The sequence below is a fragment of the Aedes aegypti genome, chromosome 2, assembly GCF_002204515.2.
Source record: "Aedes aegypti strain LVP_AGWG chromosome 2, AaegL5.0 Primary Assembly, whole genome shotgun sequence".
Taxonomy (NCBI): domain Eukaryota; kingdom Metazoa; phylum Arthropoda; class Insecta; order Diptera; family Culicidae; genus Aedes; species Aedes aegypti.
In genome coordinates, this window is record NC_035108.1 from 235,001,505 (window position 1) to 235,029,088 (window position 27,584).

Here is a 27,584-nt window from a genome sequence, read left to right on the forward strand (position 1 = left end):
AACCACTATTCACAGTTTAGGAACAATTAACTACCGATCCCGGCTAGGTGTAAATGCGTACTGTTTGTCTTTTGGTTTTCCCGACGATTCGCTGGCCCATCTATCGAGAATGTACTACGTGCTCTCGTTGAGGATCGTACGTTCTCCCGCTCTGGATGATGAAGTACATAGTAACTCGCAGATAGTACTCAGAGACTATAAGCACTAAGATGAACTGATTCGACGCCCGTTGAAGATCCAACAACTCGTAGATCCGACGACTCAGGGGTGGTGCGACATCCAATCTATTTCGACATGTTGCATCGTTCGTCGAGTATAATATCGTACCACTTCGCATTTGTACGCAAACACAAAGTTCAATCCGTCGTACTGAGAAAAAAAAAAAGCTTGTGCGCATCAATGTGTGCGCGATGTTCGACGTAAAAATACGGTTAATTTGATTGTGTTCTTTCGATGCACTGTGAGCAAATGCCATAATTGTACGGTCAAAAGGAATTGTGTTCATATGCTTGGGCTGAATTTTGATGACAAACAATGAATTTTAAAGGCAATTAATATATTTCATCATGCTGAAGGAATGGAGGGAGATGCCCGTAGATCTATATATTCTAGTAAAACATTTTATTATAGCGTTGATATGTTGTGTTTTGACCACTCAATATATCATAGTGAGCCGTAAGTTGTGAGACGGATATGGAAACTTATTGCGACAGAAATGAAAACGATACGACAGATTGAGAATACGGCAGGATGTATTTTCTTTGCATTATTTCCAAAAAGAGATCAATATTTATCAAAATCTTATTGTACAATGCTAAAGCCGTTTCGAGAAAGAATTGTTTGGCATCGGTTTGTATCAGCATCATTCACTGCAATACTGGGAAAATTGCAGTTCTCACTGATTAATGTTTAGTACGATGGATACTAGCACATCACCCTACGTTTTAAGGTGAAGATGAATCGAAGCCAAACTTCAAATTTTCAAAAGCACGGATCTGGAGAACCAAACATCAGTTTAAGCTGAAAACTTAATCGATTGGTCACCACCAGCGAGTGACCAATCGATTAAGTTTCCAGCTTAAACGGATGTTTGGTTCTCCAGATCCGTGCTTTTGAAAATTTGAGGTTTGGCTTCGATTCATCTTCACCTTAAGGTACGTACGTATTATGTTCATTATATAACTACTGAGTTTCTTCATCAGGAATAATGCATACAGAATCGAATTTGATTGTGGGCAGTATTAATACGACTCCTAGATTTATTCAAAGATTGGAATATTATTGGCAGTGGAGCTTTCTAATTTCAAACGCTGTTAGATTTCAGCATTTCATTCCGGACGAAACAAGGTAATAATGAAGTGCATTGTTAACTGCCTTAATCTAACAGATATGCATATTTAGATCAGTATTGAAAATATTCTGATGCTAGAGGCGCAAAGAGGAACTTTTCCAAACAAATTTCGCATTTCGGAGGCCATATTGCAACGAAACCGCAGCATTGGATTTTTCTCATACAAATAAAACTGATTCCTTGGTTGTTTTTACTAATGTCAAACGGAACATCCAATATTGGTCTAATGCAGAACTACTTGGGCACCTCCATGATTCACTTTGGCATCAAGGGGTTTTCTCAACCGAATTGTCTGAAACTTAGCCATAGGAAGCACTTCAATGCGACGCCTATTGTGGCCAAATATGAGTTCAGTAGCTTTCAAAAAACCCCACAGCCGAAGTAAATCAAAAGTGCCAAGAATAGGATACGGCTGCTATGTCTCAGCCAATGCAGTAGGCTGAAGAAAACTAAAATTTTGTTTGCACGATATTTGACCTATGCTTTAGTTTAAAAATGACTGCAATTTGGTTGTGTTTACCATATTTTTTCTCCGTAATTGATTGGAAGCTTTTAATTGATGTATTAGCAAAACATGCAGGCTTTTCCATGTATATATTTTTTTATGAATATTTTCCCTTGGGCAGGTCAAAAACCGGTGCTTCTACTTGATTTCGGTAAGCAAATAAACCCCAGTGATAGATTTGTATACTATTTTTTTTTTCAATTCTCAACGCTATGAATCGTTATGACTAATTTTGGAACCCTTAATAGTTTCTTCAATCTTGAAACGTGACGGCTTCGAGCTCTGCTGTGTTTCATCCCTCCTTGAACATGAGAGAAACCGCTTCCTTCAGCATATGCTGATGGAGGGGATGAATTATGTTTTCATCACACACTTTGCAACAGATCCGTGATGATGTTGAAATCAAGTTCTCCCATTCAGTCCGTGGTTGAGCATCATCGAGAACGGAAGGGAGTGTGTAACTTGCAATCTACCGACGAGACTGAAAGGTGCGTTCCTGGTTAGTCGTGTGTTACGGTGGTGATCAGTGATTTGTGATTTTGAATCGGTTGTCGGTTCCCAAGCCCGCCAAAGGCCAACCGACCGTTGTTTATGGTTGTGTACAAGCCGACCAAACGCGCAAGTACCGTTTTGTCTCAAATTCCGAACAGTCTCATATTCCGAACACTCGGTTTTTGTATGGCGATTTGGTTGAAATGTTTCGCTGAAATATGTCACCAAATAACAAGGAAATGGTAGTCAATTGCAATTCAATTTTAACGTCTCCAATATAATTTACTTCGCGAAAGTAGTGATGATTCTCTAGTTTGAGACCAGTAGAACAAGCTCAGATAAATTTATTTGCGGAATTATTCATTTGAATACAATTTATTCGTGCTGTTCGGAATTTGAATCAAGGTGTTCGGAATATGAGACAGAATGAATACAGTGTTCGGCATTTGAATCAAAATGTTGTTTCATACTTTTACTTGAAAACAATGCTAAAACTAACTAAATCAACATTATTATCGGTACACCCAACAGCTAACAGTTAGACTTTGAGAAGAAATTAAAATTTACACAAATATCAGCCAATTTATGCCAATCAGATGCATTTGAATTCACTGTTGGCCTTAAGTGTTCGGAATATGAGTCAAAACGGTAGTAGGAATTTAAAGACAGAGAGGAAACATTAACTTTCCTTCCCCATGCTTCGGTCGCTTTGTCCGTTTCAATGATCAAAAATCAAAGGGAGTGAGCGGTGCAAAAGCGAATGAAAAATGGAGGAATCAAATCAAAATAATAACATGTTGATTTGAAGCGCTATAAAAGTTTAGCAGAAGGAGAAGAGTGAAGAAATAATTTACCCGGATAGTGAGGGCAGTAAAATGAAATAAAAACTAAATGAATAGAGTTTACTGTGAAGATGTGTATGCTTGAAAGTGGAGCATCAACGAAAATCGATTCGCGCGCGCTTTTTGATGAATAGAACATTGCCGAAAGTGATCTTGCCGCCGCCGCTGCCGACTTCAATGTATGCTTCGTTTTATAGTAATTTTGGATTCATTGATACAGCTCTGAATGTTGCCGATAGTGAAGAAGAATCTAAGAGTATCCTCAGAGCAAGTAAAACTGGTTCAAGAAACAGAACGCACATGAAATTGACGTGCACTGCAGTGAAGTGTTACTGGCAGTTAACTAACGATTCCACGTTTTTTTAAACAAAGTTTTGCCAACAATAAAATATATGCATAATGTGTAAAGTCACTTAAGAAGGTGTGCAAAATGAATAAATCGAATTAAGCGAAATGTGTACAATTAATTACGGAGGTATAAACCGTCGCTGATAATTGTGTGAAGAAATATCGTAGAGCTCATGAATCTCTGCAGCAGCTGCCCTGGTAAAGTGCGACGACTGTAGTTCAAACCAACAGTACATACCTTCCAGCAGTGAGTCTCTCTCGTCGTCGGTGCGGAGGCAGCAGGCTTTTATGCAAAGCTTTTTACCTTCGCCGCTGTGTCTGGAGTTGTGGCTCAACTTACTCCGCATAAATGAAAGATCGCGAAGATAGAAGGCGCTCTTAGTCTGGCTGCATGAGCTGCATGAATAAGAGTATATACACAACCAAAGCACCAGGCAACACAATCAGGCAGCATTTAGCATCTTGTTGGTGCTGTTGTTGGGTCTTATTAATTCCCTCGTGGTAAAGTGCTTTTAATGATCGGTGCCGGGATTTGCCGGGATAAAGTGTATCAAAAAGAAAAAAAGGAAAATGTAAAGATCATGAAATAATGAATTAAAAGAAATTATCCATATTTCAATCAAGTTCATGTGCATTCCAACAACAAACGAATAAAGACCGAGTGAGTGTGGTTGAAGAATGTAATTATAATGTTGGCTTAATGTTCGGCAGCAAAACACCTTAAAGGTGGTAAATTTTTGTACAGTTTTAAGAGCAAAAAAGGAGTAAAAAAATTGAAAACCGGCAATCAAAGTGAAACGAAAATGGCCTCCGCAAACACGCAGAAGATGAATCTGGGGATTATTCTTGTTGCTCTCTTTATAATCGTTTCCATACATTGCGGCTACGGACATAATTACGGACAAGGAGTACCGACATGGATGTAAGTACCTAGGCAGATTTCTAACGTTGATTGTACTGTTCCGACAGAACCACCTGCGCTTGATCTGTAGAACATTCCGATCACTTGTGAGAAGGGGATGGGAATAACGGTTTGCATCGATAAGGACAACCATTTGTCGAAAAAAAAATGTTTTCGAACATTTTGTAGAAAAATCATTTTTTTATAGTAGCGGAATTTGGGGCAAGTGTGCCATAGGGGCAAGTGTGCCACCCCTGATTTTTATAAAAACTACAAACTATATTTTTTATTTGAGCTCAACAATATATTCCCTTATAGTTCATAATACAATAGTCAAAATATGACGAAATTTACTCAATTTTTCACGTATTTACATCGACTTTAGTGAAAATCATCAAATTTCAGTGATTTTTTATAAGATTTCGTTGTTTCTAAATAGCATGGTGAGAGGTAAATTAATAACGAATTTTTCAAACGTACTGTACATCGTGAAGCTATACAAACGTGTAAGAAATTGTGGCATTTGAACGAAAAAAATATTTAGTTTTACATACGAAATCCATTTTGGTTGAAATCTATACTTTTTGGGGCAAGTGTGCCACCTATTTGGTAATCAAAAATGGTTGGAGTGAAATTCACAAAAATGTGAACATCATCAACAAAATCATAATAATGAAACAAAATGAGGCACCAGTAGTAGTTTCTGAAGTGTAGAAGGGGAATAGCGAACATTTTTGCTCCCACAGTGATTTTTTCTCCAAATATTAGATAATAACACGGTTTTAGGCGTTTTAAGAACCATTTTACTTCTTTTTATCGATATTTAACCGTTATTTAGTGCTGATCTAGTGTAATATTATACCCCCGTAATGAAAGAGTAATTCATATATCGTATTGAATGGAGACAAAAATAACGATTTTAGTTATTCGAATTAACTAGTAGAGAGTTCCGCATGTGATGAACCTTGTTATAAAGCATCCCCTCATGACGGTAAACTTAAAAATATTTCTAAAATTATCAATTAGGCTCTGCTTTGTTTGCATTATTAACATGAAATAAAGAAAATTTTATTCCAAATAGAATAACATGAATGTTCATTCGGTGGCCGTCTTGCCCCATAAGGGTGGCACACTTGCCCCATAGTGTTGAAAATCAGGTTATTTTGGATGATATTTGAGAAGCTTAAAAACTAATATTTTTTGAAATTATTTTCTTTTTAAAAGGCACAGTGCTTATGAAAAGATGTGAAACTAACATCATGAGGCTGAATTGGTGGGTTTTTTAAGCTTTAGACAAAGTTAGAGAACAATTTGCTTAAGGTGGCACACTTGCCCCAAATCCCGCTACAATTTGATATTTGTAGTTCCAAGTACAAAACTACCGTTATTTGCTTAACTTGAAGATGCTAAATATCTTGCGTTTCTGATACGTTAATGGTTTAAAATGCAATATTCATCACCCTCATCCAACTTGTATGCAAGTTTACCAACTTGTTTGCAATTTTACCAACTTGTATGCAGATTTATGTGCTCAATTAAACACAGAATTTAGTTTTAGATACTGAAGAATACGTATCAACAAAGTTTGTTTTACTTTCGTGATCTCAAATGTACATTTTATGATTTGGAAAATAATAATGTATGAAATATGGCCTTTAGAATTTTATATAGAAATGGTGAATTTTGTATGGAAGTAAGCATGTCCATAAAATCGACTAAATCCATATTAAGCCTGGCAATTACAATAAAATTCTGCCTCATATAAAAGTTTAGGTCTTATTTTGTACACTCGACTAATTGAAATCGTGAAAATCATGCTTGTTGAAACATTTTAATGGCGGTAACGGATTCACTAATTTGCTGTTTGCGACAGGCGAAAACTTTATTTTTGTTCCGCTATGTAATTCATATAGAAACATTTATTATAAACAGTTTGATCTATTTTAAATACCGTAATTCAGAATGACATTGAGCTTAGGGACCATTGATTACTCAATTGAATATAAGGTAAGGTGGTGTTTGTGAATACAGAAAAAAAAATATAGGTAAATTATCTTCATCTTGTCGTTCCACTAATGTTAATTGCAGTTTTATAAATGAGTAACACATGAGAGACTTATATATATATATATATCAAAATCACAATCTATTCCGATTTTGGTAATTATTTTACATCGAGTATGCGAGACTGCAGGGAATCATGTACGACGCTTAACCTTATTGACTCATGTATCGAAAGTTATTTCTAATGCTAAACATTATCTACAAAATTAAAATCCGCAGATTCCATTTCGTAGTGAAATTGATCATTTATAGAAACGTCGTTCGTTTGTTGAAAAAAAAACAACTCAAAAGTTCTTGATTTCGAATATGTGAGCATAATTCTTTCCAATTCAACATTTATGGAAATAATGAAGAATTGAATTCCACAAATACCATATAAAATGCCTTATAAATTTCTTATCATCAAACAGATATTCGATTATTTTAACAAAATAAACAAATATGTACGAATTTTGATAATAAATTCACTTTCGCTAATATATTTCAAACATTTGGGCACATTTTTAAAACCTTATTTAGAACCAGAAGTTTTTAGAATGTTTGTCATTACCATGCTGAATCTGTTTTAGTAGTTTTAAATCATTTTCATAGAGGTAAACATTTTCAATCCCAAAAATGTCAAAACACATCATTTGATAACAGCTAAGATAATAAACTATCAATTACAGCCTATTGCATTGGTATTGGTATTATGTACATGAGAAATTAAATTCTGTGCTGCAGCGATCGATTTCAATAGAATTTACGGTATCTAAAATTTAGGTATAATTGCCTAGAATAGTTCTTAGTATGGAAAACTAAATTTTAGATACCGTAAATTCTATTGAAATCGATCGCTGCAGCACAGAATTTAATTTCTCATGTACATAATATAATAAATGCATAAACTAGACTAACAAGGAAAGAAGGACGACATCTTTGTCAAACCGGAGTTTGACAAATTTCTTAAGCCTTGTTTTTGCCAAGTTACAGAAAAATACTAAAGACTGTTCATTTTATAAAGTGGGACCTTGTTTATGCAATATCTTTTTTATTTATTGATAAAATTGTAATCGGTTTTCTGTGTATCGTTCAACTATTATCCTACAATACTACGAAAATATGAAATCTTACAAAATGCTTTTGGTTGAAGAACTAAATAGTTTTCCAAAAACTCTTAAGGAAACTGTTCATCAAAGTTAAGCATTATTTTTCGCATAACAAAAATCCTTATTTTTATGAACAAATTGTGTGTTGGTATCCTTTACTACTCTTATATAGGTAGAGCTTTAAAAAAATCTATAATATTCTACCATACTCTGACACTAGATCACTCAAGGAATATATCTTTTATGGCCAAATTTGCTGCGACACCATCCTTTTACTCCAAGAAAAAAAGCAAAGTAGAAAGCGTGTCAAAAATAGCTTTGGATTACTAAAGAAACTTTGTGTGTATAAACGAGAACTAATTCGTGAGTTTTAACCGCACTCCTAAGTATAAACTTATTCTTTATTATCATTTAATTGAAAAATCTCATACTTTTAAAATCATTCATGCATTTTGATAATTGATCTACAGCAAATTGTAGGAGTTTTTCTCTAAATATTTTGATCGGAAATCTCAGAATAACATATTATCCAAATAATACGTGGGAAATAAATTCGATTTCATTACAGCAGTGTTGTCAATTTTGATGATTGTCATTGTGCTTTGAGAGGTCGTCTGAAAATAAAACATTTGTTCATCTATTGTACTTTAAATGTGACATGGGGACTAAATAAGCAACTCAATGAAGGCATAGGTTATTTCTCATATTTATACTATATCTGTACTTCCGTCAGGATGTACTTTGAACCTAAAATTTATTCTCATATCAGTTACTTGCCAATTTAAAATATTTTCTTCAAATATATCGACGAAAAAATGATTTCATGATATTTGATAAATTGTTGCTCCAAAAATAACTTGACACTTTGCAGCAGGCTTTGGATTGATGATGATTTCGAAGAACAAGCCTTTTTTGAAAATAAAAAATAAAGATTGTCAAATTTTCCAGAAAATTTCTTGTACCGTCAAACGGGGTAACTTGCAACAGGGGTGAAACTTGCAACACTTCGACATGTAACCGAATTGTCGTTTCGTTCAGCATTGAGTTAAATTTATATAATTCATTTCGCCATTTATCGACCTCAGGCATACAATACAAGATTTTGGCGAGGGTTTGGGTATTGTTTCTTTTTTGCTTGGTTTGCTGGAGGTGAAAATCATATTAAACGTTGGATTGCATGGAATTTATGCTGAAAAACGTTCCTCGTACCACACAAACGGTAGAAATATGTCATTCGAGGCATTTGCTAACAGTTATAGTACTTAGTAGTGTACTAATTGACAATAAAAAAGTTTTGATAATTTGATGCTTAAACACTATAAAAAATCAAAAACGATTTTGACTACCCTTGTGGGGTAACTTGCAACAGCTATTTTGATCTCAATTGTTTGATATTTCTTGCCGTTTATCATCGAAAACACATAAAAAGGCAAAATTGAACATAGATTTGTTCAGTAACATTAAAATTTTTGTACCGCAAATAATTCAATACACGTTTGGTACTAAATATTGAATAATTAACATGAATCGCATTGTTATTAGATATAGATTTATTTTCGTTGTGAAAATAATGAAAAATTTTAATTGTATTAAAACTTACTTGCAGATCTGCCATTGGGAACTTTCTGCATGAAGCACGATAAAAGTTGTATCAGAACACCAACAGAGACCATTTTTAAAACATACATATCGATATGTGATACGTCGCTTTGATTTGAATTTGCATATAAAATAAGTTATGTGAAGCATAACCTAAAGTACAATTGTATTTGAAGAAAAGTTGCATTAAATCGTTTTAATGGCTTTCCAATAACTGTCAAGACTTATGATATGCTAGAATTTCCCCGTGTGGACACCCTATGTAATACTAATGTAGTTTTCAATCAAATTGGTTTAATACTCATAATTCAATCAATAATAACTAGTTTTTTAAGAGTACAGTAGCTGTTTCTGATTATTGTCATATTTTAACTGCAGAAAAATATTAAATGATCATAATAACACGATATAGGTTAAGTTTTCAATAGTGTACTTCAGGTACCACTGAGTGTTGCATGTTACCCCACATCAGGGGTAGCATGAAAAATGTATATTTTTCGTCTCTCCTGATCCCAGAGAATCGAATACTGATAAAATTAATACCACGTGGTATTCTTCACGTTGCGATTAGGCTACTAGATGGTTTTTGTCTCATCTGAATCTTCCAATTTTTCATCCATATAGCTTTGAAGTTGGAAATTGTCGCAATATTGTACAACATTAGTCGAATGATGTACAGAAAACCAATTGCGATTTCATTAATAAATTAAAAAAGATATTGCATGTATAAGGTGTCCGCTTTATAAAATGAACAGTGCTTATGAGCAAGTAATCCTCTTATACCCAACCCTGCACTGCTTTGAAAGCAGTTAATTTTTTTTATGTATATATTTAGCCTGGTAAGTAGTTTTGGATGACACTCAAATATGTATTTGAATCAAAAACAAGAAGAAAAAATATGTTCAAAATATGAAAAGTTAAAACATAAGACCTAAATAATTCCCGATAATGAAAAATATTCATATAGATTGACTAGGGTGGCCCATATTAATCAAATTATAAAAATCCTCAACTGCACCTCTCGAATTATGACTTCAGCACTGTTCATTTTATAAAGTTGACACCGTGATTATGTTACATATCTTTTATTTATTAGTAAAATCGTGATCGGTTTTCTGTGCATCGTTCAACTTAGTAGTAGTGCTCCAATGCTATGAGAATATACCTACCTTGATGGCTACAGCGTAGCGTCACGCTATTTCCGGGCGTATTGTAGAGCTCCATCTTCGTCGGTCTTGGGTGAAACTTTCCCAGTTGCCTCGAACGTTTAGGGTCCTCTTCCACTGCGTACAGCAAGCGTATTCGTGGTCTTCCCCGAAGCCGCCGACCTCTACCTGGATCCCTGCTGAATATTATTCTCGCAATTCTTTCTTCCAACATTCGCACTAACTGACCAGCGCTTCGTGCCCATAAAGAGCCACCGGGAAAATCAATTCCGGTGGCTATGAGAATATAAGATATTGTTAACATGCTTCTGGTTTAAGAATAAATTTTGTGCTTTAAAAGCTCCTTAGAAAACCTCTTCTTTAATTTGAACTTTTTTTTCGCGTTAAAAAAAACACATTTTTATGAACAAATTGTATGTTGTTTTTAATCGCATTCTAAAACACAAATTTCACAAAAACATGTACGCATATTTACCGATCTGCCATTTGTAAACGTTTTCCTCCAAATATTTCGATCGGTATTCTCAGAATCACATATTATAAAAGTAATACATGGAAAACAAATTTGATTTCATTACAGAAGTTCTGCCAATTTCGATGATTTTCATTGTGTTTTGAGAGGTCTTCTAAAAAAACCACATGTTTTGCTCTATTGTGCTGTAAATATGATGCGGGACAAGATAAAGACTATAATAATACTTTCTTTAGGACGTGCGTTGAATTTCAAAATTCTTCTCATTTCTGTTTCCTTATAATATAAAATATTTTTCTCTACAAAATTCGGGGAAAATTGTTTTGGTAAATTTGCTTCTTATAGATGATTCTTCTGAAGAACTAACCCTGTTGAAAATTAAAAATATAGTTTGTCTAAAAGGTTCAGCCAAATTCAAATAATATTCATTGAGTATGATAATCTTCAATAATCGTCCATTTTAAACGTTGTTCCTTATTCTTGTGAAATCAAATCATTTTGGTGGATTTGTAATGATCACAATATTGTTCAGTATTGGTTGAACGATATATAGAAAACCGAGTGCAATTTCATTGATTCATTCATAAAGTAAACAGATGTACATAGCATGCACAAGGTGTCCACTTTGTAAGACCAACAGTTCATATTTAGTTCCCTAGATATAACCATTTAGTTGCTATACGAAAATACCCGGTTCATAGCATACTTTTATTCAATGATTGGATAATTGTAATTGGAACAGTCTTCCCCATATACATGATCGATTTTCTTCATACAAACTTCAAGCTCGTTAAGCCGATCTACGAGCCAGTTTAAAAAAGTTCCCTTAAGCTTTCGGAACACTGTAATCTGGGGGTTTAGGCTCATGTATAAACTACGGAACTCATTTCTTAAATCGTACAGCATAACAAGCCTAATGTGTAGCCTATAAAACGTTTATTCTCGACTAACGAGCTTATTTCCAGGGAAATTGCCTACATTTGAGCGTATTGTACTAATTTACAAAGTTAAATTTTGCTATAAAATGATGAAATAATCGTTTTAAAAGAATCAAGGATGGAAAAAATCAGCTCTAACGACAAACAACACGGTATTTGAACAGTCCAAGAGGGCCATCGGTCTTGCAGCAACATGATTTCAACACCTCACCACGCGCGCTATTCATAGATATATCGAGCATCATCCGATAAACTGTTTGTCGTAGGACAAAGGGTTTGTCGGATATTGTAACAAGTTGCGAATAATGCGAATCATTTTAAAATTCACGGATAAACTTTCTCACATTCTATGCACGATTGACTTTAGGATCAAAAATTATATGCTAGAAGTCATATCGCCGAGTGAAAGCGTGAAAATCTTCCAAAATTTATGAATTCGGTTTGCGAACAATTGATCGTTAGCACACATGCCGAGCGATTCATTTTTCGCGGAGCGAAGTTTGTTGTGATGGCTTGACGACTAAGGGTTTATCGTTGTTGCTATGATCGCATGATAAAGAACAACCACGATGCATCATTTGTTTTGTCATGATCACTAAATTTCCATCCTGACATGTTCAGATTCAGGAGATCCAAATTTATTAGATACAGTTATTTTTATTTTAAGACCTGCTCTTTATATGATGATCTATTTCGCCCCACTATATAATTTTTAATTTTTGATATTTAAACGAATTCTATGAAATGTTAAATGTCATTTCATTAAAAAAACGATTACATTAACTGTCAGAGAGCATTGAAGTACTGATTTTATTTATTTATTTATTAACAATGATAAAATATAATAACACAAACAACCTCCTAACGACTTTTGCTGAAATTATCTTGACAATATTTGAATTCCAAAGGGTACCATAACATAAAAAAATTGAAACAGTGATCAGTTTGCCCCCGGATTACGATACTACGAAATGGTGTTTTGGGAAGAAATTCATTCTGGAAATTCATTTCGGGAAAGTGGCGTTCGGAGTAATGGCATTCAGAATAATGGCGTTCGGGTAGTCATAGAGCCGAATAAGGCTCCTCCCCATTAACTCTAACGTCAAAAAATAACAGCAGCGTATGTAAATTGTCATGAGATATGGTCAACTTGAACATGGTAGAATTTTCTTGCCTTACTAGGAAATGAGCTGCAATTTTCTTTACATAGATACAAGAATGTTCAAATTTGAAACCAGAAATATCTAGCCCCAGCAGGAAACCTATAGGCTAGGTAAATTTATTTGGTGTAGAAGTTTTTTTTAGTTCGAAACCATGAAAATCGAGTTTAGTACTTTGTTTAACCCTTAGAGTTTGTATCCTGTATTGATTCGCATATTTCGACCTCAACTGTAAGGCCATCTTCTGAGTGGTGTACTAATCTCGACTTTGGAACAGTTTTTTCTTCAATTATTTTGAATATTTCTGTTTTTAGCGTAAGTTTGCTGAGTAGAAAAAGGTTGTTCAAACAGAAATTGATAGAAACTTTAAAAAAGCAATGTTGAGCAGATGTTTAATTTTTTCAAGCTATTTTATCCAATATTTTGGTACGGGCTGACAGAGAATTAAAATTATTTAGTTATGAGATTTAATATATTTGTAAATCGATGGAAACATTTTAGGTCAATTTTTTGTAAAGGGATTAAACATGAACATTCTAGATTTCAATGTTTTATAGATATTTCCACGGGCTGCCATAATTCTAATCTCGCTGTAATATGCGCTAATCGCGACTTTATGTACCTAAACTCCTATTCTACTAACACAGTTTGAGATAACACAATTTAGAACAATAAAATATTTTAATAGAGCTCTTTGGAATCTACAGATTTTTCTGAAATGTGGAGCATACTACATTAGCACAGACACTATCAACGAGTGATACATGTTCATACATTGCACAATGTTCAAACACTGTTCAATGCCCTGCTGCCTGAAGATGCATCGCTCAACTGCAGTCAATTAACAAATGCAATTCATTAAAACGGAAGCAAACACTATGCAGCCGTTTTCCAATATTTACTCAATTAAATGGATGCTGGCAGTCAGTGGCTGTAAGCTTCGGTATGCTGACTGTGACCAAGCTTCAATCAAGGTGGTGATGAATAGCAAATAATGGAAAAAGAAAGATCAGTCATCAATAAGCCATCATGGTAATAATCTATTGCCTGCTTGTTTTTTTTTTTTTTTGTTTCAAAAGCCGTGCAGATGTGCAGCAACAAGTTGCAAAATGACGATTTTTTTAGCATGAGTCCATAATTTATCGAAGCAACGACGGCTTAATGAGTTCGATAGATACGATGAGTGCTAAAAAATTGTTTTTTTTTTCAAAGACTTACACAAAACGTTTTTTTTTTTGGCGACTACGAGAATTGTCATTAAAGTTGAGTTATTTCTAGGAACATCGATCTTGAGTCGAATTCGGATCGAATCAGAAACTAGTTGACTAAGTCAAATCTAAGGAAAATCCAGAGTTATCCAATGAAGGCCCTCAGATATTAGTTTGCCAACTTCCAAAATAACACTGAAATGTTCTACTTTTGAGCACCGTTGTAGAGCAGTGCTGAAAAGTAGATTTCCTTAGTACTGTTTTTACTGGTGGGAAAATATATCGTTATATTATTTATTCTTTTAATAAAAAAGGGGGAGGAATGCAACTGAATTGCGCAAATATTGTTTATAGTTTACGTACACAGTACCAAAAAATAATGTGATTTACGTCTTTTGGGATGCACATAAAAGAAGCGAGCCGAATGACGTGAATTTGTGTCCAATTTCAAATACGTTAGTGTCTGATTAAGGAAATGTCGATCCCAGTTCCATCGTTTTCGTGTCTTTCGACATGTAAAATTACATTTTTTGTTCAATACATCCTCAAGGACACGTTTTTGTGTCGTTCCATCACTTACATCATGTGTCATTCAGTCATAACCAGAATTACGTCCAGAGTAATTTTCATTATTTTTAAGAGTGTATCTATCGTTTTGTGTACTTGAGTTATGAATTAATTCTTGATCTAAGCATAATGAAAATCAACATTATAACAATTATTCCACATATTACAGTACCATAAACAAAATAGCACATTAATTTCCGATATAATAATATTTGTTTAAATTTTCAATAAAAACGCGTTTCATTTTTTTTTTATGATGGCTGTAAGTGACGATTTATTGGTTAATTTATAACCACATTTCTACCATGAGTTTATCATATGAAGATCAATTCCGATTTTACAGAATAAAAAAGCAGGTTTCTTCAAAATATTCAACAAATGTTAACAAATCTAAACATTTGGCGAAATAATGTTGATATTTTAATTTTCCTTGGTTTGTTGAGTAATAGTCATTAAAGTCAAAAAAGTGTCAATTCTTTCGTTTCGTAGCTTTACGGCAGGAGTTTCTAGACTTCTTGACTGGCAAAGCATTTTTGAGAATTTAATGCTTGCGTGGAGCACCTGTTCATTAATTAAAAGGGAAAGAAATATACGTTTGTTGAAGCATATAACAGAGAGTTCTTCTCCCATTCCATGAATTTACAATTTGTGCACCAACAATGCAACAAAATTCATAACGGAATTTTTAGTCTCAGAATCACTCAGAAACTTTCTTTGTACGGGACATTGTCAATTGGAACCAATTTCTATCTGAAATAACATCTAAAAGAAAGATAATAAATCTTCGAGCTGTTTAGTGGAATACCTATAAGTAGATGAAAAACCGAATTTAGTACTATACCATTTAATTCCACTAGAGTTTGTAACCTTTGGCAGATACGCGTATTTCGACCTCAACTGTGAGGCCGTCTTCAGAAAGTCGAGTCTAGTACACGACACTGAAGACGACCTTACAGTTGAGGTCGAAACACGCGTATCTATCAAAGGATATAAACTCTAGTGGAATGAAATGGTATATGTAGTACCAAATTCGGTTTTTCATCTACTTAGCTATAAGAAATTCACAACTTCTTTGTATAGAATTTAGAGAGTAGGAACTAGTAAGGCGTAGTTGAACGAGTAGAGATTCAAAATAAGTTAAGATATTAGAATTAATTCAAAGTCTTTCTAATTGGTCGGCGTTAAGTCAGAGGGGACCAAGTACAAAACTTGGAAAAATTGGATTTTTCTCTCATTAGATGCGAAATTAACTTACCTCCGTTACACTTTGATCAGATTTGAAGAATGCTGTAAACTGTGAGAGATATGTAATAAGTTTACTTTGGATGATCAACAAATATCGATAAAGTGTGCAGTCAGATAGACCAAGTTCTTATTACCATAACAGCGAAAATGATCAGCGCGCTGAGGAATGTCAGGAAATGAAAAACATTCCAGGAGATTTGTTTGATTTTTCGACATCGAATCATTCTTCTACTTATCCATCAATGGAAATTTATAAATATTGCTTAATTCGATGGATTTGAATTTGATTTTTGACCATTTACCATATTCGGATGGGTGGTCAGAAATTGCAACAAATTCTGTGCAGACAGAGCGGACCAAGTGTTGAATAGCAATAAAATGATAGATTACTGCATTTTTTGAGTCATTTTCAGAGTCCGATAGAAGTTTACGGTAGTCCTATGGTGTATGTATGGCATGTCCTAGGATCCGCTTATTGGGCCAGCATATTTTGGTCGGTACTCAATATTTTCACTTGCTCCACTCTGACTGAACGCATATTTGAATATTTCTGGTCTTCATTGCCCTGACCCTTCAAAACATTAATTTTCAAGCTATCGTAATGCCACTGATTCCGGGATTGAAGATATGAATTATTGAATAATTTACGATACTCGTGTCGAAGGGTCTCGATAAACTGTTTATCTTAGAGATATGCACCCAATTTGACCATGCAAGCATTAAATGATTGTTATTTTCCTAGAAATTGTTCAGTCAGAGTGAACCAACTCACTGAACGGTGGTCTTTAGTTCAGTCAGAGTGGACCAAGTACACATAGTCCATCAAAAAATCGTTCTATCTGAGGTTTGGATTATGATTTTTCATGATTATCACTTCACATTATATTGTTTGAAAGTAACATAAAGGCGTGTAGAAATATTGAACCTAAATTTAAACGAGTTCAAAAATTACAGAGCGTTAGACTTTAAACCCATTTTTCTCAAAATATCAGAAATGTCACTTGGTCCACTCTGATTTAACGCCGACCAATTGTAGAATTGAATCACAAGAAGTACTTAATCTATATGTATGGAAACAAATGAATAAATTAGAAATAATTGTGCATGGAACAAAAAAATTGTTGATAACATCTTCTGTATTTTATAAACCAAATTGGTCAATCGATTTGATAAATTTTAATATATGTTGTTGTGTTATTTCATTAATTTGCATTGTAATCGATAAGCATGACCACTTATTCGAGCCATAAATTGTGCAACATTCGCTTTTTGAACTCAATTGCCGAATTCTACGTTTCCCGCTGTTACTAGAAATGTTAAGTGTGTTTTTGGATAAGCTCAATAAAATTCAAAGCATGCATAGAATTTTCGTGAAGTGCCTCGAAAGAGTGGAGCACCGAGTACTCCGGGGAGTATGATCTGAAAACCGCTATCGTATGAAACAAATATATGAATATTACAGTAACTCATGTACAAGTAGATTTTAAAATGCTAAATCAGCGAAAATTTCTTCGTCTTATCATTTTCCCTGCTATCTTTTGTTCAAACACATACCAAATTAACCCAACTCATTTAGTCGAGCTATTTGGTTAATTTAATTAAATTTGATAACCAAAACTCGCCAGCAGAACACATACTTGGAAGCGAAGCTTTCTGGGCGGTCAGACAGATCCTGTGTACACAGCTGTACAAACATCTGTGCGCTTAGATATACGAAAAAAGATTTTTCCATTCATTTATATTAATTTTATCCTCCTCCAGCTCACGAGGAAACGAAGGCTTCCATGATCCATTCAGCCAAGAAGAACTAACCCACATTTTATCAACAAAGCTCAGCTCGTTCGTTCGTATATACGTATGCACTAAATAGAGTTACCTTTCACTGGAAGGGAGTAAAAAGGGTTCGTATATCTCGCCACTCATCTGCACACGTTTGGAGTACAAGAAACCTACAAAATATCTACACAGTGGCAAGTAAGCTTGCGGTTGGATTTTATTCAAATGTGTATATTCAACCGACGATAAAAAGAACAACTTTGCAAACGGCTTAATGAGATGCAACTTCACCCTAGCAGTGCACTAGGTTATCTAGCAAAAGATTTGGCTCAATGGGAAACATGGGTTAAAATGCACTGACCATAAAAGCAGAACGAAATGCATTGCTCAGGACGTAAACATAGACCATATGTACAGGTTGCTTGAACATACTTTCTTGTCTCTGGCATTGGAAAACATTCCGAGTTTTAAAACACATATAGAAAATTTCAAACCCAATCCGTGGTGTAACGCATAGTAACACAGTTTTGCCAAAATTAATGAAATTCCAAAGTTTGCTTTACTGTCTGACTACATATGCATCAGATAAGGCCGGACAGAATTTGAAATTTTCTATTGTTCAAACCAGTTCTCATTTTTGGTGCTGGTTTTTATTTTTGTTGCGTTTTTACTGGTTTCGTAATTTTTACCTCACGATATTGCAAATTAGAACAAGTATCATCGATTCAAAAAAAAAATTGTCGCAGACGTGGTCCTTTCGAAAATGTTATTATTATTTTGTTTTTAAATTCGAAAATTCTCGCTTAATTTATGATCTCGTCCTAAAAGCTTGGTAACCAAGTATGTAGCATGTCGTTATTTAGGAAACAGATGGATTTACATGTGGTTTGACAACGCTACGATGAAGAGAAAATCCTTCTCTACCTCCCACTGATGATAGTTTTTATCTTGGTCCATTCATTTGCTTCAAAACGACGAGCTACATGCTCGGTTAACAACGACATTTAGAGCGAGATCACAAGTTATGCGAGAATTGAACCATATTTATGAAAAAAAAAAAACGAATAACAATAGTAAAATGTATGAAATATTGAAATACTTCGCTCTTTTGGCCACCATCTCCAGCTTTATTGACATTTGAAGTATAAAATGTACTAAAAAATGTACACTGAGGGTATCGCCAGGTCAGCTACACCTACACAAGAAACCAAGACATATGTAGCCAACCAACTCAGCCATTAACACTGCACAAGAAGAAAACAATCGTAAGGTCGAAACTGAAATAATATCATGTCCTAAAAACTTTTTTAATTACGTAAACACTTAACTGAAAAGTAGCATTTTCCCTTCGCGAATGCGTTTTGACGTAAACATAGGTTTCGTCAGATATCTGCAAGCTCTTTGCACATCTATTGAAAAACTATCACAACAAGATATCTTAGAAGCACTAAAAAACCTAGACGCCTTTTCAACATGTCTCTAAATAATTAAAAATTTCCAGTAGCTTGATAATCCTCGTATTTGGTGCCTGTTGTTAAATCAGACACGAAATCTGACACACGGAACTATCGTAAAATTGTCATAATCTCTTGTATCCTTAAACTCTTCGAATCCCTCCCGAACGACAAAATTTTCCAGCAAGTAAAACATTGAATTACTTGTTTGCAGCATGGCTTTTTAAAGGCCCCTCGACAACTTCCAATTTGCTAGAATTTGTATTGTTCATTCTTAACGCACTGGACATTTTAAGCACGTGACTTCAGTAAGGCATTTGACCGAATCGATATACCTCTATTAATCTTTTAATTTCAAAAAGTAGGAATGGAGCTCTTGAGTTGGATCCAGTCATATCTATCACATCGGAAACAAATAGTGCGCTTTCAAAAAAAATGCTGAACCCCATTTCTGTAACCTTAGAAGTACCTCAAGGTTCTCATTCAGCCCCACTTATTTTCGTTTTGTACGTTAACGACATTTCCTTTGTAATTAGAAGAGTAAAATTTTATCTTCTAAATTAATATTTAGAATAATAGCTCCAAAACGGCGGACATTTCCAAAAACTCCAAAAGTCTTTGAAAAACTAGACATTCAGACGATTCCATTCGAGCTAAAATGAAGACAATTCGTCTAGAATTTCCGAAATTAGAACAATTTGAAAATGGTTCAAGAATTGACATTTTTCTGACGTAACGTCCTCTGAGACAAAGCCTGCATCTCAGCTTATGTTCTTATGAATACTTCCACAGTTATTAACCGAGAGCTATCATTGCCAATTAACCATTTTTGCATATGCACAGGGCAGAATTTACAAATGTGGGGACCGGGGGCCATTGCACTATGGTCCAGGAATCAGTTTTACGCGGAAAGATGCATTTTGAGCTTTAGAATGAAAAATTATACAAAAACGGTCTTCTACAGAGTTGTTTGTATTAGTAAGGTCTTTTGTTTGGTGTTATTGAAAATTAGGGTGGACCACATTTTCATAGAAATTGTGTACCTAACATTCTTATTTGTAGAAATTATAATATACATGCTTCAGCAAAGTTGTAGACCATTCAATTTTAAGCAACTTCGCCAAAAAAAGTTTTTTTTTGTATCTCTTAAATTGACCGATTTAGAGCTATTTTCCTACGGTGACATAGGGTGGTCCGAACAAAACGGGTTTTCTGGCTCTAGAGCTTTCAATTCAAGTTTCTCATCAAAGTAGTCTATGAAACACTTTTAGAGCTTTAAAAAATGCGTAATTTGGAGAGTGAAGAAACTCGCTATCTCCTTCCGTTTGGGAGTTATTGTTGATTTTCTCTCAAAAACATGCCTACTTTGATTGTGAATATCTCTGATTGGGGCAAACATAAAAAATATCTTTTGACGGCATTCAAAAGACAAAATGAAATTGTATATTATATCAAAAAATTACATATGTGTTATTTTTGTAACTCTAATAAAATGTCTTGAAAAACAAATACTTTTTATCACCAAAACTTTAATAACTTTAGAACTAAAATACATATCAACAATCTTTTTGCATGAAAATTTGCGTTTTGTTATGTTCTAAGAATCAGAAAACCAGTTTTGTTCGGACCACCCTATGTCACCGTAGGAAAAAAGCTGTAAATCGGTCAATTTAAGAGATACAAAAAAAACTTTTTTTGGCGAAGTTGCTTGATATTGAATGGTCTACAACTTTGCTGAAGCATGTATAATATAATTTCTACAAATAAGAAAGTTAGTTACACAATTTCTATGAAAATGTGGTCCACCATAATTTTCAATAACACCAAACAAAGGACCCTACTAATACAAACAATTTTGTAGAAGACCGTTTTCGTCTAATGTTTCATTCTAAACCTCAAAATGCATCTTTCCGCGTAAAACTGATTTCTGGACCACTGTGCATTGTACACTGGTGCGATCCAGAACAAATGTCAGCCAAAACCTCAAACTCTATCTGAAATAGCCTATTTTATGCTATTTTCAAGCAGTATGGGCGTTTGTTTTCAAATGTTTCTTGTTATGAACTGATAATTAGGGTATACAGTATTCGACAGTATATTTGCAACTTGTTCAATTTTCGAGAAAAAAATATTAACTTGGATAGGCTACATCTCAGGTATTACTTGGATTTCAACATACACTCCCGGGCATAAGTTTGGGTTCACCCCCGCATTCGAAAGGCAAAGAGTTATTCTTACTTCGAAAATAATTTTTCCAAAAACGGGTTTTGAATTTTGTATACTTAATTTTTATTTATAGTTGTGACATTTTTCAAAAAACACACTGAAAAAATATAGCTAATTTCCTTAGCATTGGATCGACCAAAATTTGAAAACAAGGTGTCATAAGAATCGTTATATTATATTCTTTGAAGAGCACTAACACATTTTTTGCTGAAAAATCTGGAAACTATTTAAAATCAATGAAACAGTCATTCAAGTCATCGTGCAAAAGTTTGGGTTCACCCTTCAGTATGGTGTATCGCATAGGTTCCCAAACTTTTTAGGTGCGCGACCCACCTAGCCATCAGGCGTCTTTTTCGCGACCCACCAGGTATAAATTATTGAAAAAATGAATTCTTTATTGTAACTTGCATGGTATTTCGATACTTTGTCTATGATCAATGACAAGGCGTGAAAATCATACTCAAAATCAATTGAAACTTTCAGTGTTTGAGGAAAATTAAATATTTGAAAGTCATTAGTTTTCATTCTTCTCTTACGGAAACTCAAACTACAGCAACATTGTTCATCAGGAATTTGTTACTACCTAACGACTTTGACAGTTAAGATTAAGATAAATGTTCAAATCAAATTGTGATCATTATTTAGTATTCTCTGACCTGCATAGTTCATCACCACAAGATTTATTTTTTTAATTAATGAAGATAATGTCTGTTATGAAGTGGCTAAAGATCGAGGAAACATTCAAAACTTAGAAAATAGATAAAGAAAGATTTTTTTTTCGCGACCCACCAAACACTAGCTCACGACCCCCCTGGGGGTCGCGACCCACAGTTTGGGAAACTATGGTATCGTGTAAAAGTTTGGGTTCACCTGAACTTACTTGAAACACTACTTAAAATCTGTGAAATATCAAACCAATAATGTACGCGCCATTATTTGCGTTTGAAAAAGCTATAAATTATTAAAATCGGTTGAAAAATGGCAGATATATTGACAATAATCATTTGCGTGCGGCTCAGGTGAACCCACACTTTTGCACGATTTGCATTATACTGAGGGGTGAACTCATACTTTCGCACGATGACTTGAATGACTGTTTCATTAATTTTGAATAGTTTTCAGATTTTTCCGAAAAAAAATCGTAAGTACTCTTTGAAGAATATAAGATTACGATTCTAATGATACCTTGTTTAAACATTTTGGTCGATCCAATGCTAAGGAAATGTTTTTTCAGTGTGTTTTTTGAAAAATGTCACAATTTTAAGTAAAAACTAAGCATACAAAATTAAAAAAAGGTTTTGTAAAAATACATACGAAGTAAGTCTAACTCTTTGCCTTTCAAATGTAGCTTAGAGAGTTTCAATTGGACGCGTAATCACAGAGATAACACTTTTGTATGTTTTTTAGGGGGTGAACCCAAACTTTTGCACGGGAGTGTATATTTTTCTAATCACAACTTCAAAACTAATAACAATTAGACTAATATTTTTGACGCAAAAATATAAAATATTTGTAAAAAAATATGGAAGCCTTACACCAAAACTGTCATGACTATCTCATCTAAATCTACAAGTTTGCTGAAAATATCATGAAGTTTTTCCTTTAATGTTTTGAAATTGTTAGATGATTTCAATTTGTCCAAAAAATTACTATAGCTAAACTTTTATTGTTTTTGAACTTGTGATTTAAAAGTACATGTTGAAATTCAAGTAATGTATGAAGAACTGCGAAAATTCCATTCAAATCGTTCCTAAATATCTTAGATCTAACTCGTTCCAAACATATCTTAGATATAACCTCAATGCAAGTATCATCCATTTCATCAGTTTCAGCATCATCATTATGTCTATGGCTTCAGTCTGTTCTTATACTTATTTTGACATTAAATGCATGTTTACAATTTAAAGATTACCTAAGTTTTTGAGGAATTCAGAACAGGAACTCTTCCAAAATACCTCAAATTTGCATCTTTGGTAAAACATGAGAAGAAGCTTTGTGCAGTTTTTCTCCATGCTGGTGAAACTAAGTTTTTAATTTATAATCAAGATCTTCATCTTATGCGTTTTTTATTTCAAAAGCAGAATAAAATTGTTGAATTGTTATCATGAATCTTGAAAGCATTTATAGCGTTCATAAAATACGAAATACTGTTAGAAAAAGGGGATCTTAGGAACAATAATGATCCACACAAATATTATGAAAATGTGATACAAAAGCCGTGATATAGAAAAAATGAAATGATAAAATTTTATGCGATGTAAATAATTAACATTTGTTCAGATTGTACCACAAATCACATCACATGCTTTTCATGACTACTACGATTGCACGTTTTATCATATCCCAGGGTTGTTATTATTCAATAGAAATTGCGTTTCGTACGTCTTCAAACGTGTAAAAGAGGTCTATCGCAAGTTTTCGCAAAATAAATTGTAGCCCACTTGAAAGCTCTTGTTTTAAGCTTTCGAATGAACTTATTCTCATCGCGGGCTTTCGCGAGCTCCTGAAGCCATAGGGTACCTTTTTAACAAATAATATGTTTTTGAACATTTTTTTACTTAATCCCCTTTGTATGAATTTAATGAAAATTATTATTCAACTTCGATGTACTTTATATTTATACAAACATCTTCTCTGAATACTCTATGAATTCATAAAAAGATGGTGAGCATCGCAATTATAAATTTTCTTTAAAAATCATGTCCACGGTCCACTCAATGTGCTGTATAAAATTCGAAATTCAATGAATCTGCTCCTAGCTTTGGAGTTGAGAAATGTTAAGGAAGTCGGGAAAAATATTACCGTTCAAAGAAAAACAAAAACTTTTATTTTTGAGGTTTTGGTCGCCTTTGGACCATTCTGCATTGTCTTTTGAGGGCCCTTTTCCCAGAAAAAAAAACATGTTGATACTTTAAAAAAGGCTAGATATTATTAATGTTCTTTGTAAGGTTTTCATTATATCAGAAGTTATACTATTTTAAAACGTTCAAAATGCTTCAAATACCTTGTGAACGCAAAGTAATTTTAAATTTAAACAACTGTAACTAATGTATTCTTCAATATTGTATATATCGTCAACAACAAAATTCATTTGAGGCTGGAGGCAGCTCTTTTTCTGGTAACTAAGTCTCAAATATTCTAGTGATTTGCCAAGAGATTTCATCTGGGATACTTTTAGATATTCAATCAGGGATCTGTCCAGAAATTCTTCTAGAGATTCTACCAATTCTCCCAGAATTTTTCCCAGTGATCTTCAAAGGATGCTCAGAGAATTTTCTTCAAAATATTTGCCATGGAATCCTTTAGCACTCCAACAATACCACCTTCGGTAATTTCTTTAGGGATTAACCCGATATTTTATATTCCAAAGACTAGGAGTTGCTCCAGATATTTTTCATAAATCCTTCAACCAAATTCTCCAGTTGTAACTCTAGAAGATACAAAGATCTTCTTGGAAGATATACTGAGGAAATCGATGGATAAAAAATTGTAGGACAGAGGACTTCCTTGAAAAATATCTTAAAAAATCTTCGGAGAAATTCCTGATGAATTATTTAAGGTAATTTCTATGGTTATCCTTGAAAAAATCCAGGTTACATTCTTGAGATATCTGAATAAAAATTCATGGAAAAACTCCTTAGGAAAATTCTTCGAGGAATTCCACGGGAAATAATCACTTAATTAATCTTCGGAATATTCTGTAATTTTTTGGGAAAATACCAAAATTTCACGAATTTCCTATAGAAAACCAACATATAAAAAACATACAATATAAAAATAATATAAGCAGTTATACTATCGTAATATCACGAGGAATTACAAAAATAAGGTCTGGCCTGATACTATTATGAAGGATCAAACTCTTATCTTCTAGTTCCTACTGCGTTACGTTTTGTTTTTCTATTTCCTGTTTGGTCCATTTTCGGCCTTTGTTTGGATCTCTCAAGTTACTATATTCAAGGCACTTAAACGCTACTCATTGTCAAAATAAGTATTTAAATAATTCAGTCATATTACTTGAACTGCAGATATAGAAATTGCATTCGAACCTTGTCTTTAACTTCGTTGAGAAAGCTTTCGTGACGTTTGAAAAAGTCATGTAAAAAAAACCTTAGGAATTTAAACAAAAGGATGGCACCTACTTGTTTATTCAAATCATTTTTAAATCTGTCACAATCTTGTTGTAAAGTCATCAAATTCAATTTCGAATGTTTTGTTTTAGTAGTTTTATCATTAAATATTTTGTTTTAGTAATTTTATCATTGTTTAGGTAATTTTATTATTGAGTCGCACACCTCCCCCCACCCCTCCGTTAATGCGACCCTGCTGTGTATATCGTGTGGCAGACACGAAAATTCTTTATGCTCTGGTAAGTCGAGAAAAGGATTGTTGTGATTCGAACCCACAATCTTCAGCTTAGTCATGCTGAATAACATCACGTTTACGCTACGGGCCCCAACTTTTTGAGTCTAAATGTCAAGTATTTTTAAACATGACATCAAACTAATATGTTTCTCTACTGAGCTCAATGACCATACCTCGAAAGTCATTATTGAAAATATGTGCGCAAAAACCTAGCTTACGACAAAAAAAAGATCAGAGTTGGGATTCGTGATTATATCTCAAGAACATTCTCACGTTTAAAATAAGACAACCACTCTGCTAATCGCCTTAAAACATTTTGTCACAAGATGTACATATCTCGAACCCGGTTGAACGTCTGTCCGTTGTCGAACTAATCCGTGATGATACAATGAACGAGTTTAATCTGCTTCGCCTTGCAGTATGAAACAAACCAATGACTCCGAATTTGTATATAATTTCAATTTATTGTCATTGTGAAATAAAAATAAAAAAGGTCGGTATTATTTATAGTAATAAGTCGTCTTTTACTGTATCAAATTTGGTTTATGATGCACACAAATGAAAGCTCTTTGTGTTCATAAAAATGAGGCAACCAGTAAACACAGCTCTCGTTAATTTCAATTTTATTAATATTTATTTGTGTATTAATATCCCATAGCAATCGATTACACGAAGCTCATAAGCGTTAACAAATTTCAACATGCAAACATATTTCGGCCTTTGATAGATTAAAACTCGACCTGATCGGACGAGTGGGGTCTGTGTATTCAAAATTCACCCTTGGGCTTATTGTACTGGAGGGATACAGCAGCTGTGGAGTGAGTGTTAAGCATTTGGCTACAGATCGTAACCTGTGCACCGTAGCGACACCATTTTCACTCTGGGCTCTTAATCCGACCGATGAGTTATGACCGAATATATTAATATAGATTAACACACGAATGAAAAATCTTTTTCTCGGATTGTTATATTTTTGGTCGTCGATTAATACCAGCATGGGTGGGTGCAAGACCTAAAAAAAAACAAACCCAACGATACTGGACGATGGCGTCTAAAGCACACCGTTATAGCGTTGTATTCATCCGTGTGACACCTCGACTCGTAATCCGCTGATAGTGGCTTCGGCTTATGTTGTAAACCACTCCTAAATAGGTGAATGAAATAAGCCATGGACTACAAAACTTCGAGCTAGTTTCTCTTAAGATAAATGCTTGAAATCGCTGTAAATCGTAGGAAATGGTATAAGCCCATCTGTTGTATGCTATTTCACCTGGTCTACTGACAGAGAAAGTTTATTGTCTATTCGAAGCTTTTAAATCTAGATGAGCTTTTATATTAGGTTTACGAGTTTTGAGTTCATTTATTTTTCAGCACTATGCTGCCGTTATACGCATAATTGTCCCATGTTCCAAAATATGCAATCGAGAAAAATGCGTTTAAAGATTTTAACACATTTAGGCCTCGTATTGACCAGGTGTGTGGTAAATCAAATTAAAATCTTTACAATAGTACAAATAATAGCATGTTCATTAGAGTCACGAGTTCGTATTATGGGGGTAATGTAAATTAAGCTAAGAAATTCAGAGTGGGACTGTTATGCCTAGAAATACGGGGTTTTTGGTGAATTTCTACGTATAACAGTCCCACCTATAGTAGTGACCAATTATGTGTTAAACATACTGCTGTAGATGACCGTTCTTTCGTTTAGATTGTACCGAATGTAGAGGACGTATATCCTCAAGACTATGTTAATGCACCTAACGAAGGCTCAAGTGGCATGTACCAAACGGAGCCACGTGTGGGGAAGTGAAGAAATA

At 34.1% G+C, this 27,584-nt stretch overlaps 1 protein-coding gene across 4 annotated transcripts in view; it reads left to right on the forward strand.

Annotated features, from left to right (window-relative positions):
• Positions 1-2,274: 2,274 nt before the first annotated feature.
• LOC5579522 (protein Wnt-5) overlaps positions 2,275-27,584 on the forward strand; it is a 158,458-nt gene continuing 133,148 nt past the window's right edge. Inside the window, exons 1-2 of one of the 4 annotated variants that reach the window (XM_021844490.1) lie at positions 2,275-2,355; positions 3,157-4,460. In XM_021844490.1, the coding sequence (XP_021700182.1) occupies positions 4,342-4,460 (119 nt within the window). In that variant the 5' untranslated portion in view covers positions 2,275-2,355; positions 3,157-4,341. The remainder of the gene's footprint in view (positions 2,356-3,156; positions 4,461-27,584) is intronic. The other 3 variants (XM_021844491.1, XM_021844493.1, XM_021844492.1) reach the window with 3 other exon arrangements.